This window comes from Anolis carolinensis, chromosome 6 (genome assembly GCF_035594765.1).
Source record: "Anolis carolinensis isolate JA03-04 chromosome 6, rAnoCar3.1.pri, whole genome shotgun sequence".
In the NCBI taxonomy this organism is placed as follows: Eukaryota; Metazoa; Chordata; class Lepidosauria; order Squamata; family Dactyloidae; genus Anolis; species Anolis carolinensis.
The window spans coordinates 111,894,499-111,912,542 of record NC_085846.1 but is presented as its reverse complement, the minus strand read 5'-3'; the positions used below and the strand labels follow the sequence as shown (position 1 = coordinate 111,912,542).

The window sequence follows — 18,044 nt, the reverse complement described above, 5'->3', positions numbered from 1 at the left end:
CTGAAACTTTGTTAAATTGGTGTGTGTGTGATATATATTGTGTATATATATATATATATATATATATATATATATATATATATATATATATAGTCCCTGCTTGTGTGTGTGTGTGTGTGTGTGTGTGTGTGTGTGTGTGTGTGTGTGTGTGTAGGTAAAGGTAAAGGTATCCCTTGACGTTAAGTTCAGTCATGTCTGACTCTGGGGGTTGGTGCTCATCTCCATTTCTAAGCCCAAGAGCCAGTGTTGTCCATAGACACCTCCAAGGTCATGTGGCCGGCATGACTACATGGAGTGCCATTACCTTCCCAGAAACACCCAGAAAATGGGAATTCCAGACAGGAAACAATCAGGGCCAGCTAATACCTCCCAACAAAGGATTCCCCCAGGTAGGAAGCAGCCAGGCTTTGAAGCTGCAAGGCTATTCAATGCTAATCAAGGTGACCAATTGCAACATTCACACTTGCCTCCCACAGACAAGAGTTCTTTCTCCCACCCTGGACCTTCCACAGATATATAAACCCCACTTGCCTAGCTTCGCACAGACGTCAAAACCTCTATGTCTGCCACAGATGTGGGTGAAACGTCAGGAGAGAATGCTTCTGGCACATGGCCATAGAGCCCGGAATACATACCACAACAGTGTGATCCCGGCCATGAAAGCTTTCGACAACACAACCACAGTATCCATTCAAGTTCATGTAGCGTGGTATGGACTGGAGACCTGTATTGGGGGGAGGGAGGGTGCGAATCTGGGCCCCTGGGAGCAGCCGAGGACGGGCCTGGCCCACACCCCCTCGCATCCCGGGCCTCTTCCTCCTCACCGCCGGGCCCCTCTCGGTCTCTCCAGGCCTGAGCTGAGGCGAGGCGGCGGCGGCGGCCATTTCCCCCCTCCGTCTTCCTCCTCCTCCTCGGCCTCCTTCCCCCTCGCCCCCTCCCATTGGCTGAGCCTCCCATTGGCTGAGGGGCAAAAGGAAAGGAGTTTGGGTGATTTGCAAAAGCTTTTTTTCTTAACGAAAAAAACGAAGAAATAAGAAAAAACGGCCTCTCGCGATTCGAAACCGCGATATCCAGACGTGTGGACAACCAAGGTTCTATATTGCTTCAAAACAAACGAAAATAACGAATTAATAACGGGTAACGGGAAAATCGAATTATTTGAGCAAGCCTAGTAGACACCTTTAGAAGATGATTTGAGCTCGTTTTCTACTGCTCCAGGGGTTAGCACCTGAACCAATAGATTATACAAAATGACTTATACAAAATGAAATTCTGCCTAAACAATAGAAAGAACTTTGTGATGCTAAGAAAGTGTTGGGATCATCTCTACATTTGAAGTTTTAAAATTGGAATTATATTGTTAATCAGGGTTGTTGTATGTCTTTCGGGCTGTAAGGCCATGTTCCAGAAGTATTCTCTCCTGACGTTTCGCCCACATCTATGGCAGACATCCTCAGAGGTTGTGAGGCATGGATAAACTAGGCAAGGAAAGTTATATATTGTTAATGTTCATAGGTGTTTTATCACAGAATGGAAGAGTCCGTCCAGTCCAACCCCATTCTGCCATGCAGGAGCACACAATCAAAGCACTCCCGACAGATGGCCATCCAGCCTCTGCTTAAAAACCTCGAGACAGGATTGGAAAAGAGACCTTCCAAGTCTGTGATTTGGTCTCCCAGGAGCTTTGAACCCTTCACCTCATATACGTAGAGTCATATAAACTAAGAGATTGTGAAACACTTAACAGGCCGGATAATGGAAATTTCTTCTGCCTCTTACTATTAACACAGTTAAATTTAGCACGTCCCACCCACCAGCCTTTTTCCTCCTGTGCCTTCATTTTTCTTTCTATCTGGATGGGAGGTCCATTGCCGGCTGCTGAATCTCTGAACTCCGAGGCATTCCAAATTCAACAGCATAGGATGTCAAAAGCACGGGATTATGACTTCAATGCCGGATAAAGGAGAAAGTGGGCTGGGAGAGAAGGAATAAGCCTCTTAGCCCCGCGCGAATAGCCGAAATAACCCGAAAGGGAACAATATAGCAGATAACTGGTCATGTAAATTGCTTTTGGAAGGAGTGTCTGCTTTTATAAACTTTACTCTGAGTTGGTGATACACAAAAGGGGTAGAAAATGTACTCCTGCTATAGGGAGCCATTCTCTGTCGGGAAGGAGGAGATGGATTAGATAGTGGGGTGTCTGACTTTTCTTTCAGAGCGCTCACATTGCCAATTCAGTGAAATTGCTTTTCGGTCCTATCTCTGTTTGCAGGCTCTTTGGTTCCAGACTTTTAGGGACGAATTGATTCAGTGTTTTCGGTTGCTAGAAACCACAAAGGCAAGGTAGTTTGATGTTGCCTTTTACAGGGATAAGTTTAAATCAGAATATATTCCAATTCTTTGTGAGACTGAACATACATGTTCATGATTCTGTGATTAATATCAATTATGTAAGTGTGGATATTTTTGCAACCACTGTACTGTGAATTCCCACACTTTCCTTGCCTCTGCACACTATCCTTTGGTCAGCCAGCTATTTCTGTGATAAAATTTAAAATCTGCTATTTATTTTGATTCCAAAACTTAGGAGGAATGACTTAGGAGTCTGGGTAAGTTTAGCCTGGTGAAGAAAAGACTGGGAGATGGCTATCTTTTACATGAAAGGGTACCATGTAATATAAGTAGCAAGCTTGTTTTGTGCTGCTCCAGAGACTAGAACACAAGCCAGTGGATTCAAATTACAAGAAAATAATTTCCACCTAAATATTGAGTTTTTGCTACACTCAAGAATTGTTCATCACTCAAACAGAGGATGGTAGACACTCCATCTTTGGTGGTCAGAAATGACATGAAGGCAGACAAATAACAACAACACAACATTTCCTTGTACACCAAACCAAAAGTCTTTGTTTCAACTTGATGTTCTCTGCTAAATTTACAACACATTATTTCAAGCGCTGACAACAAGAGTCATGTGAACAGCTATAAAGTTAGTGCAGCATATGGACTAAGATATCTGATTCTCCGCAACTTCATTCTCGCATTGGAAATGTATATACAAATGCACTCCGAGCATTGCTGGAAACGGTTTACAGTAAGAGCAACAGACGGAATAATTTAAGTGAAGCAATACCCTGCAAATGGGCTTTGTGCAGAAAATGGTTTGATCTGTCTCAACCCCAGACTGTCCGTCTCCAACGCAGTCTGGCCAACAATAATGGTGAGCAATGATGCCTGAGGTTGAGTTTATTTTGCTTAACAGCATGGACTCCTAAGTAAGCAGTGCCTGTGTGTGTGTGTGTGTGTGTGTGTGTGTGTGTGTGTGTGTAGCAGAAGTGTGTTCATGTGTGCTGTAAAAAAGGGCACCAGAGAACACAAATAGCTTATGATAAATGAGAAGCCAGGATGAAAAAGTGCTCTGTGTACAAGAGCAGGTGTGCTGGGATAAAGTTACGCAGCTGGGGAAAAGGGGAGCTCTTCAAAGACTGTAAGGAGTAGATAGATAGATTAGAGATAGATAGATAGAGAGATAGAAGGTACAAATTGTTTAAAGGGTCACCATAGGTCAGAAACTGCTCAACGGCTCACCACAACAATTAATAAAATACTAGGGTTGTGTGCGGAATTCATTTCCCTGTTTAATATGGTACCTTCTGTACTTCAGGAGCATGTAACGGGAAGGGCCCTCCATGAATGAAAACCCGACCGACACGAAAGCAAGTGGGAGCCGATCTCAGCTTCTCCTCCCCTATTCATCATCACAGTTGAATCTTGCTGATTTTCCTTTATTTTCTTGATTCTTTTTATTTAGTGGGACTGACTGGGAGTTGGAGACCTAAGGGACTGTGGGTAGGGTGCGTGCACAAGTGTTTGGGGGCTTGGAGACGGAGAGCCACCATTTTACATTATTTTTCTCCTTCCTTTCCTCTCCTTCATAAAATACTTCTAAAAGATAATAATAATAATTAATAATAGTAATCCCAGAAAACAAGAAGAGAAGCCTACCTCTAGAGTAGAAAGTAGAAACAGCTAAAGGAAGCAAAACCCCAAGCAGAAAGAAGATTGCAGCCTTGCAGGCAAGACAGGATTTTTAAGGTAGTCCAGGGAGGATATAGCTCCACTCAGCTCCCAGGTCATCGCTCTTCCCCTGGGCCTCCTTAAAATTCTTCTTGGAAAGCTGCTTGGCATGCTGGTGCTATTGAGTGAAAGTATGTGGGCTTGCCTTTCCTGCAGCTGAGCACAGGAAACAGCTTTAAGAACAAGAAGCCCACTTAAAGCGTGCACCTGCCTGTAGCCAAGCACTTCCCCTCTAGAGTAGAAACAGGTAAGAAGCCTCCTTAAAGCATGCACGGCTGCCTGCAGCTGAGCGCCTCTCCTCTAGAGTAGAACAGCTTAAAAGGCCAAAAACGATGGGAAGGGGGGTCTGGGATGGGCCAATAAAAAACTGATTTTTTGGCACCCCCAGAGTGAAAAAAGATATTTGCCCTCCTGTATTCAGGAGGCTCTCAAAAACAGATCATGTCCTCCACCAAAAGTCGGGATATGAAACAGCTCGCAGTTTACTTGGATTGCACAACTCTATTAAATACATATATATAGTTGGAAGATTTCATCTGCTTTAAATTGTACCAAGAAAGAAAGAAAGAAAGAAAGAAAGAAAGAAAGAAAGAAAGAAAGAAAGAAAGAAAGAAAGACATTTGCTCCCATGCTGCTATCAGGTTTTTGCATCAAACAAAGTGGGTGTGAACCTTGTAGACCATGGCGGCTATCATTTGGGGTTTTGTCAAATCTAGTCGCTGTCTACATAGGTAAGCTTTGAAGTGTGAATGTAAATTCTCTCTGTACTTCCAAATCATCCCAACATCTACAATGGAAAAACAATATGATATGATTTCTTTTGTCATTTCCAGATAAGTATCCACACTTAGGATTGCTCACCATAGGATTGTCTTGAGGTGACCTAGCAAATTATTGAAAGGTCCTTCAATGCAACTCTGTGGGACCACAAGTAAGCTAATTTAATTGTGTTTATTATATCCATGGTTTCGTGTGTGATCTGGTTGGGAAAGTATGTACCAGAGATATGGGGGTCTTACTGTAAATTGAACTAGATTTAGGCAAAACTGTGTCTCCACATCCCAAAGCATGTGTAGGAGAAGAGGCTTGTGAGGACAGAGTATGCTATGTCCATAAAATGCTGATTGATTGGAACATGTAGAAGGAATAGAATACCACAATGTGGCTGGGACACGGCATAGACGTACCCCACGATTCTCCCACCTTTCATTGTAAGGCATCATTTATTTCTTAGTTTATTACACACAGTGTGAAAAAATACTTTTGGGGGGCATTTAACCAGACTGTGATTAACCCGGGGAGTCTTACATTGGAACGAGACTATGGTATTCAGGAGATTTGAATTCCTAATATGAACCATCATGAATAAATGAATATTAACTCCCAGGGTGATTAACACAATTGCATTACATTTCAGGTGCTGAACCTGTTCCTTGCCTTACTGTTGAGCTCCTTCAGCGCTGATAACCTTTCGGCACCAGACGAGGATGGGGAGATGAACAACCTGCAGCTTGCCTTTGCCCGCATCAACCGGGGGCTGAACCACGCCAAGCGCGCCATGTGGGACTTCTGTTGCCACGTCCTCAGGCAGCCCAAAGCGACGGCTGAGAAGAAAGCCATGATGAAGCTCACGGCCCAGAACCCCGCCGTTGTCCACAACTGCATCAACAACCACAGTGCTATGGAGTTTAGCAAGGAGGAGGACACCTACAAGGAGAACCACATTGGTGACGAGGGAACCGAAAGAAACCGGGTGAACCACCAACAGCCACAGCAACAGCAGCCGCAGCCAAAGGAGGTGGTCAGTGACCACAATGATGACTTTATGACCAACCCCAACCTTTCCATCTGTGTCCCCATTGCTGTGGGAGAGTCTGATATTGAAGATGATGAGCAGAGCACCTACACGGAAACAGACCAGGTAAACTCCTACTCAAAGATATGGTGACTTACGTTTGGGGCAAGATTGCAAGTCAAGTCCACAGTAGAAGCAATGGTGCTATTAGGTAGTTTTAGACACTAGACTTTGTCTTAAATCCAAGTAATATGTGTTTCATTGCTTATTTCTGGTTATGATAGGCTTGCAACCCTGTGTTAAAGACTGGTGATAAAAGCTGCTCAACAGTGGAATATGTTGCATTGTTGTGTAGTAGAGTTTTTCTCTGGAGGTTTTGAAACAACAGCTGGATGTTCATCTATCAGAAGGGCTTTGACTGTATGTTCCTGACCAGTAGTGGATTGGACAGGAAGGCTCTTGTGGTTGTTTCCAAATGTATGATTCTATGAAGATCTTCATTTGGCTGAATATGGTCTTGTCCTTCTACCCCAAAGTCCTACATTGATGACTCCACTTTTTATGCTCTAGTGCCATCTTAGTACATGGTCTAATTATGTACACTATTAGTTCTCTCTTATGCATGGGCATAAGCATGCTGCTGGTGGAAGAGGCTGTAGTGTAGTCATGAGACCATGCAGTAGTTATTTGTAGGTCTAGAAAGACTATTGACTGATGCAGCCTTTGCTACAAATGTTAGCTTTGCTTCAGAGTGAACTTCCATGACCATTGATGAAGGCCTGGTCCTCTAGCTTAAATAATAGCATTGCTCACAGTTCAGTATTGTGGTAACTTTGAAGACTCTGCTATTACCATTTCAGGATCAACTTGCCTAAGCTTTTCCTTAAGGATTTTGGTGCATTGTATCCTCTGAGGACACAATAATTACTCAAGTGACTTGAGGAGTGATTTCTTCTCCCCAAGGAACCTTGGGAATTGTAGTTCTGTCTTAGAAATCAAGGCTTCCAAGCAGATAATTCTCATTCCCTGATCCATAATATTACAAATCGTGGGGCTTCTCTTGCTGAAACTGTGCCACTTAGAAAGCAGTAGATATAGAGACAAAATGTCACAATGGAACTGTATTATATTAATCTCTGCTGTGTGATCCCATGAAGGCCTTTGGAAAGGAAGAAAATAGTATTTATTCATTGCTTGCAATCTATTATGGGAGGGCATGTGCATGATGTCTTACTGAGAGTTGGTGTGGTGTATCTTGGGCATTGTTTGAGAGCTTTGAAAACGTCTCTCTGTGTGTAAATCATAAATGCAGAAAAAAACACCATGTACAGAGACTGGAAATCATGTTATTTGTGGATGATGCACAAGGAAAGGTAGGCTCTGGGAAGCATTTTCTTTCCTTAAGAAGAGAAGACAGCAAATGAGTTCCTAATCTTGCCTTCACTTTTGACATCTTCATGTGCTTTCAACGTTTTGGGGAAAGCGGGATAAAGGCTTATCTTGTGCTCTGAAATGAATGTTTACAGGATTCCTGTTTCTTACATAAAGAAAGAGTGTCTTGGGGTTTGCGTAGGCATTTGCAATTGACTTTGTGAGAAAATACCCAGATATCAGCATGTTAAAGTAAAGGAAGAAACCTGAGGATCCACAGTGTTGGCTCCAGGATTTCAAGGGGGCTTTGGGTACCTTGTTTTCTGTGGCCATCATGAAGAAAGAGAACAGGCAAACCAAGGATTTTCTTGGCAGAGATTCTGTGCAAAGTAGAAATTGTAAGACTGTTGGTTTTGGAACGCTGGGAAACACCCAACATTGCCACCATCTGGTGCCAGGTTTTTTATTGTTAGCAATATTCCATAGACCATTATCAGGTTTATAATATCTGCTTGGAAATGGAAATGGAAATGGAAACCTATGGGCAAGTCATACTCTCTCAGTCTCAATGGAAGGCAAAGGAAGCCACTCCTTTGAACCTTTGTTTGACCATGAAATATATTGCTTTGGTGGATACTGGACTCTTCATCTTTGGAGATCTTTAAACAGGGGATAGATGAGTATCTTTAGTTGTGTATTCCTATATGGTAGGACATTGGACTAAATGTGTTTGTGTTCCCATCCAACTATGATTCTATACTTCCAGAATCCCTCAGTACACATGACCACAGGCCATGCTGGCTGGAAAATGCTAGGTTTTGTGCCAAAAGTAGTGTTTTTGAGCTCTGGCAATTATGTACTGCTATGTCTGTCATTGTGAATCTCCTAATCTTGGAATTTCTGATAAATTTACATTTGTTTTGCTGATGAATCTCTGATGATCATCTACAGAACTGCTGTTCTTAATTGTAAAATTGGCAAAGGGTTGGACAGGATGGCCCATGAGGTCTTTTCCAACTCTATTATTATTCTATGAAAATAATGGATTGCCATGAATCATATAGCTTCCAGCTTCCCCCCTCCATCTCCTTTTGATTCTGAATCCTTATACATTTTTAGGCACTGGGTCAAACTCTTAAGTCCAGTTCAAAAGAGTGCCCTTTTTCATTCCATATATTTAAATTTTTCGTGAAGCACGTTCCAAAACTTTGCAGGAGTATGACTCTTTCGAAATGAATTATTCCTGCAAAAGGAATAATAGAAGAGCTGTCTACATTTTAAAGTCTAATCAGGCTGCCAAAGCTAGACAAGGCAGCACTAATATTTTGCATGCTGCACCGGTAGGGATTTTGTCAATATTATTACTTCCTCCCTTGAGCAAATCCATCTCTTGAGCGAGTCCCTCATCGGAGTGGACTCTCGCAACTTTCGCTCCACAAGATTATTTAGCAAATGGGTCTGCAAATATTTAGCTACTGGTGGCAGCTTGGCAAAACTGAAGACAACAGCCAGCTCTGACATCAATTTAAGGATGACGCCAGTTTCGTTGCATGAATTAACCCTTGATATCTGCTTAGCAAATCAAAGCAAGCCATTGGAGAGAAAACTCTTGGAAATACATCTAGGAATGTCTAGTCCATAAAATACCTTGTTTGCATATTTATCCACTCTTACTCAGAGCTTGGAAAAGTTACTTTTTGTACTGGAGCAGACTCTTCCAGCCATGGGCACATAGGCAACATAAGTGTACATCTACATCAGGCATGGGCAAACTTTGGCCCTCCAGGTGTTTTGGACTTCAACTCACACAATTCCTAACAGCCTACCGGCTGTTAGGAATTGTGTGAGTTGAAATCCAAAACACTTGGAGGGCTGAAGTTTGCCCATGCCTGATCTACACTATAGAATTAATGCAGTTTGACAGCACTTTGATTACATGACTCAATGCTATGGAGTCCTGGGAAATGTAGTTTTACAGGGTCTTTAGCCTCATATGCATTGGGGAGCTGTTACCTTGCCAAACTACAAATTGCATGGTAGGTAAAGTGATGTCAAATTGAATTAATTATACAGGGATTTTGTCAATATTATTACTTCCTCCCTTGAGCAAATCCATCTCTTGAGCGAGTCCCTCATCGGAGTGGACTCTCGCAACTTTCGCTCCACAAGATTATTTAGCAAATGGGTCTGCAAATATTTAGCTACTGGTGGCAGCTTGGCAAAACTGAAGACAACAGCCAGCTCTGACATCAATTTAAGGATGACGCCAGTTTCGTTGCATGAATTAACCCTTGATATCTGCTTAGCAAATCAAAGCAAGCCATTGGAGAGAAAACTCTTGGAAATACATCTAGGAATGTCTAGTCCATAAAATACCTTGTTTGCATATTTATCCACTCTTACTCAGAGCTTGGAAAAGTTACTTTTTGTACTGGAGCAGACTCTTCCAGCCATGGGCACATAGGCAACATAAGTGTACATCTACATCAGGCATGGGCAAACTTTGGCCCTCCAGGTGTTTTGGACTTCAACTCACACAATTCCTAACAGCCTACCGGCTGTTAGGAATTGTGTGAGTTGAAATCCAAAACACTTGGAGGGCTGAAGTTTGCCCATGCCTGATCTACACTATAGAATTAATGCAGTTTGACAGCACTTTGATTACATGACTCAATGCTATGGAGTCCTGGGAAATGTAGTTTTACAGGGTCTTTAGCCTCATATGCATTGGGGAGCTGTTACCTTGCCAAACTACAAATTGCATGGTAGGTAAAGTGATGTCAAATTGAATTAATTATACAACATAGATGCACACTTAGTAATTCTGGGTGCTGTAGTGCAAATAAAGTATTTTTTTTTTTGCATTGTGTTGTCGAAGGCTTTCATGGGATCACAGGGTTGTTGTATGTCTTTCGGGCTGTGTGGCCATGTTCTAGAAGTATTCTCTCCTGACGTTTCACCCACATCTATGGCAGGCATCCTCAGGGGTTGTGAGGTATGAATAAACTAAGTAAGGAAAGGAAAGAATATATATCTGTGTGGAGTCCAGGGTGTGGCATTGGAAAGGTTTTGTCTCTTGCCTGGGGGCATCCTTTGTTCAGTCATTAGCCGTCCTCTGCCCTCAGAGTGTTGGTTCCAGGCAAGAGACAAAACCTTTCCAATGCTAATTAGGGTGATTAACTGAAACATTAATGCTGGCTTTCCAGTGACAAAGGACTCTTGCCACACCCTGGACTCCACACAGATGTATATTCTTTCCTTTCCTTACTTAGTTTCTCCATACCTCACAACCTCTGAGGATGCCTGTCATAGATGTGGGCGAAACGTCAGAAGAGAATACTTCTGGAACATGGCCACACAGCCCGAAAGACATACAACAACCCTATTTTTTTGCACCTCTGGTGATAGCTATGTTAGATAAGTGGTCTAAGTGATGCAATTAGAAGCAGTTGCATATTGCTAAATGTGGTTTCTTACCCACTGAACCTCAGTCGCAATGCTGTGTGCAGGTTTGCTCACTGCAGTCCAAAAAGGACACTGGTAGATGGTAAAGAAAAGAGCTAGGAAAATGAGCAAGGTTCTGGATCAATTCCTCTGAAAAGAAAAGTCGCTATTTTAAGAAGAAGTAAGGGAGCACATGGGACAGGAGTGCATTATAAGTATTATATAATGTGCATCGTATGTGTCTATATTGTCCATTTAATACCAACTTCATTATATGGCAGTATAGATCCAGCTTGGACCTTCCTCTCTCTGTGAAATGACCTTCAGCTTAGTTACAGGTCATACCAAAGCCCATAAGTTTGCCCCTAAACTTATAAACAAGATCAACTTTTATATGATTGATATGTGTCATCTTTGCATATCAAACTCTGATTCCCATGCTGTTGTTGGAAAGTTACATTATTGTAAACTGATATGATCACATAACATTCATACTCCGAGGAGCAGAATAGACTCACAGTGATATCTTTGGGATCATTGCACAATGGGAACCACTATCAAATAAAAGGAGATGATGGGTGGTGCCGCATTGTGCATCATTGCAATGATTATATATGGTGCCAGCAGCATGGCTTGGTTATTGTAAAGTTATACATTATACCATCTCATGCAGGATCTTGGGCATTTTTTGAAACTATATTTTTCTCCCATGCCTGTTTTTGGCCTGCCTGAGCATACCACTATTAGAGATTATACCTTCTGAGTGACAAGCTGATTTTTTTAGGATTTTGGGTGCATCTATACCGAAATTAATATAGAAGTAATGCAGTTTGACACCACTTTAAGGGTCATATCTCAGTGTTGCAGTTTGGTGAGACACTAGCACTTGGTAGAGAACACCATTAATTTTACTTCCCCATACATGTGAGTAGATCAATAGGTACCGCTCTGGCGGGAAGGTAATGGCTCTCCATGCAGTCATGCCGGCCACATGACCTTGGAGGTGTCTATGGACAACACCAGCTCTACAGCTTAGAAATGGAGATGAGCACCAACCCCCAGAGTTGGACACAACTAGACTTAGCATCAGGGGAAAACCTTTACCTTTGCCTTACCCATCTCCAATAGGCAATTCTGTCCGATAAGAGAAACAAATATCAGTTCTTGGTTGGAATATTTTATTTGTTTCTCCATCACCAGACCTTGTTTCTTGGCAGTGGGAAGAGAGAGGCATGGAGCCATTTCGCACAACCCCAGGAGGAGAAAAAAAGCGTTATCAAAAACTATTTATTTCTGTATTTGTTGCAAGTACTGGTATCCTGCTCCATTAGTCTGAAGAATCATCAGATGTAGCATTTAAAAAATCTCAGAAACCAAGCCAGTTTTCAAACCAGAGTACCACACTGTTAAATAAGCCAAAATGCAAATGTAAATTATGAACACATAACATTGAAAGCTCAGGATGAAAGTCTTTATATGGGTGCATCCAGGGCTGTAGCCAGAAAAAAAATTTGGGAGGGGTTTTGAAAATTTCGGGGGGGGGGGGGGTTGAACCCCTAGCACGCACCCCTCCCCGCTACAAACCTGTCAATATCTGCTTGAGATAGTGCCTGGAGGGACTCTTAATGTTTTGCATCTCATAGACTTAGCATGGGGATTTGGTTAACAAGTTAAAATTCAATGAGTAAACCAGATTTTTTTTATAACCTGAAAAATTTGGGGGGGGGGTGGTTGAACCCCTAAAACCACCCCCTCGCTACAGGCCTGGGTGCATTGTATATTGCGTAATGAATTCAGTTTGGCACCATTTTAACCGCCATGGCTGAATGCTGTGGAATTGCAAAAGTTCTAGTTTGATGAGCAATCGCATACTTAACACCTTGCAAAACTACAACTCCCATGATTCCATAGCATTGAGCCGTAACAGTTAAAGTGGTGTCAAACTGCATTAATTCAACAGTGTAGTTTACAGCATACCTCTTTTGAGCTTGAATCAGTCTAGAGGAGGCGAGAGCACAACAAAATTGCCCTAAAATGCTCCCTGCAAAACAAGGAGAATGTTTTCAAATTGCCAGGTTCAAAAATGTTCTTTTTTAAAAGTGGGGTGGGAGTAATAGAGCTTCAAGTTTCGGGAGAGTGTCACGTAGCTTCCAGCCCTTGTCATTTGCTAACCGAAGACACAAGAAAGACGGTTAGCAGGTAGCATCTCCAATTTCATCGTTGCAATATGGCAACAGCGCAAGGTGTCTGCCCTTTATCTTTCCACTTTTCTGCCACTCACCCAGAAAATAAGACAAAAGCAGTAGCTGGGTCAGTGTTCTTTAATGAATATTCCTGCCTCATCCATCACAGGGAAGCCCACTCTTCTTTCCCCGCGTTCTTTCCCAGGGGGAACTCCTGCAAGAAAGCAGATTTCTCTCGGGAGTCACTCCTGATATAAATCAGTGCCAGGGAAAAAGAAATGCAGATGCCTTGTGATGGAGAGTCCGGAGCCAAGGCACTATTCCCTCTCCGGCACAGGAATCCATCTTATAACAAGACGGCTTGCCAATGTGATTAACCTATTATACCGGGAAAGCTTAGGCTGTTGACACATTTGTTTCTTCATCTCCCCAAAGCCTGGTTAACATAATGGATCCAATACCAATCCCACTTAAGAGCGGCGCTCTCGGGGAAAGCACGGTTCGGCTTTGTCGGGGGTCCGACACAACAGATTCTTGGCAGTCCATCCCAACTCACCTGAAAACTGAGTTAGGAAAGTGTCATGTTTGTGAGAGAGTTGCCTTGGGATGTTTAGTCTCTGCGTGGGTGAGACAACACGGCTGTCAAAAGTATTACGAATCTCAACCTGTGACTGAGGAAGCTGCTTGTTAGGCAGGCAGGCATCTAAAAAGTTCTTTCTAGGATCTAGGAATTAGGTGCATCTACACCAGGCATGGGCATAGTCTGGCCCTCCAGGTGTCTTGGACTTCAACTCCCACAATTCCTAACAGCCGGCAGGCTGTTAGGAATTGTGGGAGTTGAAGTCCAAAACACCTGGAGGGCCGGACTATGCCCATGCCTGATCTACACTATGAGATATCCATTGAAAAACTATAGCAAAATGTGCTGCAGGATGTCACGCGAAAACAAAGTTTTTGCAGTTTCATAAACTTTTTCTATGTTGTTATGATAAAAATTACATTTATAACCCAGGAACAAAAATAATTTTACATTATGTTATCTAACACAATTTGATGGGGCCATAGCTAGATCCAGTGATACTAACTAAATGCATAAATAAAAATATTTTTATTTATGTCTCTCTTATCATTTAAGGTAGATATTTTCTAGTGTAAGGTAAAGGTAAAGGTTTCCCCTGACGTTAAGTCCAGTCGTGTCCAACTCTGGGGGTTGGTGCTCATCTCCATTTTTAATCCGAAGAGCCGGCATTGTCCATAGACACCTCCAAGGTCATGTGGCCGGCATGACTGCATGGAGCGCCGTTACCTTCCCGCCGGAGCGGTACCTATTGATCTACTCACATTTGCATGTTTTCGAACTGCTAGGTTGGCAGGAGCTGGAGCTAACAGCAGGCACTCCAAGCCGCTCCCGGGATTTGAACCTGGGACCTTTCGGTCTGCAAGTTCAGCAGCTCAGCGCTTTAACACACTGCGCCACCGGAGGCTCCTTTCTAGTGTAAAGGGAAGTTAAATTTATTTTTTAAACTTTATTCACCACTAACTCTGCTCAGGAATTGGAATGATTTATGAAGTTATTCATTAGTTAAAGAAGAGCTCATGCTAAAGAACCAACACATTTCCTATCTTACAGCTGTCTCTTTCCCTAAAGCCTAGCTGTTTCAGATGTTGGAAAACTTAATTGTGCTTTTTGTTATTCCCTTGTCTATATTTACAGTGTTTTGCAAAATGGTGAATTACAGGGTTTAGATCAGAACTACTGCAAATAATAATAATAATAATAGTAATAATAACATTATTCCTATATTCTGCCACCATCCCTTGGGGCGGCTTACACATGGCACAAAAGTGCCTAAAAACAGAGCATAAAATAAAACACAATATAAAATGCAATTCAATAAAATGATAACAATATAAAACAACAATTCAAAACTCAATTAAAACAGTGCTCATCTGGCCGTAAGCAACTATAAACATGACCAGGCTGGAACCAATGAGCAAGGGAATGGGATAAATGCAAAGTTGTAAAGTGCAAAGCCATGGGATGAGAGCATGGAGTGAAGTGCAAGAGTGCATAACAATTGCACAGAACAACTAGGGAACAAGAAATTATTATAAGAATCTTTGTTCATTTACATGCCTGGTTAGACTATAAGTGCTGAATTGCTTCCAAACAGAATTTGGAAACTCTTAATCATGGGATCTTTGCTGGGATACATTTGGAAATCGATAAGCTAAAATGGAGGAGAGAGGTGACTCTTTTAAAATGAGGCAATTAATAATTTTAACAGCTTTTATCCTGCTGAGAAAAGTTCTTTGAAAACCACAGTATTCCAAGCCCACTTGCAGCTTGAGACTTCTTCTGTGCAGAAAATGGATGTGATTTTTTTTTGCAGAAAAAGCAGTTTTCTGTACAGAAAATAATTATGCATAGAAATATCCTTTTATATACAGAAAAAGGGTTGTTTTTGGCATTAAAAGTTCTGTTTTCTTCACCAAACATCTACATATGAATTTTGTGCACAGTAAGCCCCCAATTGCAAAATTTTTCATCAGTCCAGGAGTAATTTTGTCAGGGTTTCTCAACAGTAAAAAATAACATGTTTCTTGACCTTTTAAAAATATTTTCATTTGTTATTTCCAAAAAGATGCTTAGGAATGGACAAAGAGAAAAGCAAGAAAATAAAATTTGAAGGAATGGATGGGAAAGTGACTTTTCCAAAACTTCATGCAGTGGTTTCTTTCTCTCCGCAGTTCAACTTAGGGACAAAGGGAGGTGGGAGCAAAATCGCAGAATGCATTTTTCAGTTGCCTTCCTAAATGGTTTCAGTGCAGGCTTTTAACTTAAAAACCAATTTAATATAAATGTAATAGTTAAGTTGTAAGTGCAATGGAATTAGGTCTTTCCAATTCTCGTTAATGATTAAACTTATTAACCCTTTTCTACTAACTTTGCTATCTCTGATAGTCTGACATTTCCCAGATTGGTTGGGATGGAAGATTGTCAGAGTTGGGGGAGTAGTACAGAAATAAATAGTGAAATTAGATATAATGTGCTTTGTGTTTAGGAAACATTGGCGCCTCCCCCGCAACCCGTCTTTGCCCTTGAAGATTTTCCTACAGGCCAGAATATGCACAACCTGCTTGAACTAATCCCCAAATCAAAGTAGAGTTGTGCTACTCTTTAGTACTACTGTAACATGCAATGACTGGATAAACTCAACACTAACATAATTTGTGGGTTTCACTTTTGTGGATTTGATTAACATGTTGTCTCCAGGAATCTCTAGGTCCTCCAACCTTACTCCATGGTCAATGTTGGCTGGAAGCTGACCATCAAGTTGCACTAGAGAACCTAGAAATAACACTTCTCTAGACATTTGTAGCTCCCTCCAGCACAATTCCATGGCCAATTTTACTTCTGGTAAAGGTTAATCATGGTATCATACTAAAGAACCTAGATATTCCTAGAAAGAATCTTCTCCAAGCATTTGTAGGTCCTCCAGCACAATTTGATGGTCAACTTCTGTGAGAGTTTAACCATATAATCACACTGGAGAACCTGGAGATTCCTAAAGGAGACATTTCTCTATCCATTTGTGGATACTTACTTACTTAGGCGATCCCTCGTAGTTCGAGGATGATGGTCCTTCATTTCTTGGAAGATGCCTGTGCGTGATTTTTTTTTAAATGTGTGGAGGTAGGTGCACGGCCGGTCAACATACAGTCTTCATAGATTGAGGTCCCAGCAGTGGTGTGGTTAACACAATGAGAGTGGCTTCTCAGTCTGTTGCAGCCTTCTTCCGCCTTCACAGCAGTTGTAACATGTACCATGTTATCCTCCGCCTGCTCCGCCGTTGAGGTCTTTGGGTCTTCGGATTGTTCTTGGTCTGGATCCTCCTCTGTGGCCACTCCTGGGAGTGTGTGACTCCCGTGGTTGTGCCCTCAGGTTCATTGGAACACGCAAGCCCCCTCAACACGTCAAGGTGACAATCCACAATTTGATGGTCAACTTCTGGCAGAGGTTAACCATAGAGTAACACTGGAGGATCCTAACGATTCTTAAAAAGACATTCTCTTGGGTTTAAAAATTTGCACATTTCCATGGATCCTCTGCACCTAGCCCCAGAAAATGTTATGTTGTTGTTTTTATTCGTTCAGTCACTTCCGACTCTTTGTGACCTCATAGGCCAGCCCACGCCAGAGCTTCCTGTTGGCCACCCCCCCCCCCAGTTCCTTCATGGTCAAGCCAGTCACTTCAAGGATACCATAATAATAATAATAATAATAATAATAATAATAATAATAATAATAATAACAACAACAACTTTATTTTTAAATAAAGGGACTCGGGGTGGCTTACATGGGGCCTAGCCCGATAAAACAATCAAATATCAATAACACGGCAATAAAACAATTATACCAATAAAAACATCAATATCAGTAAAACAATCGTTAAAATCGACATGAAGCATACAATATTAAAACAGGAGACTAATTCATAGAACCCAGTACAGAATGTCCCAAAATGGGGAAGGTAATTACCATCCATCCATCTCACCCTTAGTCGGCCTCTCTTCCTTTTTCCTTCCATTTTCCTCAGCATCATTCTTCTCCAAGTACTCCAAGTACTTCATCTTTGCCTCTAATATCCTTCCTCCAGTGAGCAGCCGGGCATTATTTCCTGGAGGATGGACTGGTTGGATCTTCTTGTGGTCCAAGGCACTCTCTGGATTATCCTCCAACAACACAATTCAAAAGTGTCTATCTTCCTTCACTCCGCCTTCCTTATGGTCCAATGGATCCAATGGGGAATACCATTGCTTTAACTATGCGGATCTTCATTGCCAGTTATGTTATGTTATGTTATGTTATGTTATGTTATGTTATGTTATGTTATGTTATGTGGTCTAATTCCACTACTGTGGATCCTGTGCAAATGGAAGCCAAGCTTTTCCAACAGATGTACCCTACGGCCCAAACTCTATCATGGTTTTTCTTGCTTTGCCAGTTTGGTGGATCAATGGCATACTGTCTTCAGCATGCCTATAGGATTGAGGTGGTTTGCATTGATGGCTCCTCCTCATGCTATCGTCTTCTGGAGTTTTGTACCTCTGCAAGCATTAGTAATCACCATCATTTCTTCTTTTCCCTCAAGTGTTTCTCGTCCAGCCAAG

General features: G+C 41.9%; 1 protein-coding gene across 7 annotated transcripts in view; it reads left to right on the top strand.

Moving 5' to 3' along the window:
* scn5a (sodium voltage-gated channel alpha subunit 5) overlaps positions 1-18,044 on the top strand; it is a 329,714-nt gene that overhangs the window by 228,242 nt on the left and 83,428 nt on the right. For all 7 annotated transcript variants that reach the window (XM_062957813.1, XM_062957812.1, XM_062957809.1 and 4 more), the window contains one exon: positions 5,495-5,998. In XM_062957813.1, coding sequence (XP_062813883.1) covers positions 5,495-5,998 — 504 coding nt within the window. The remainder of the gene's footprint in view (positions 1-5,494; positions 5,999-18,044) is intronic.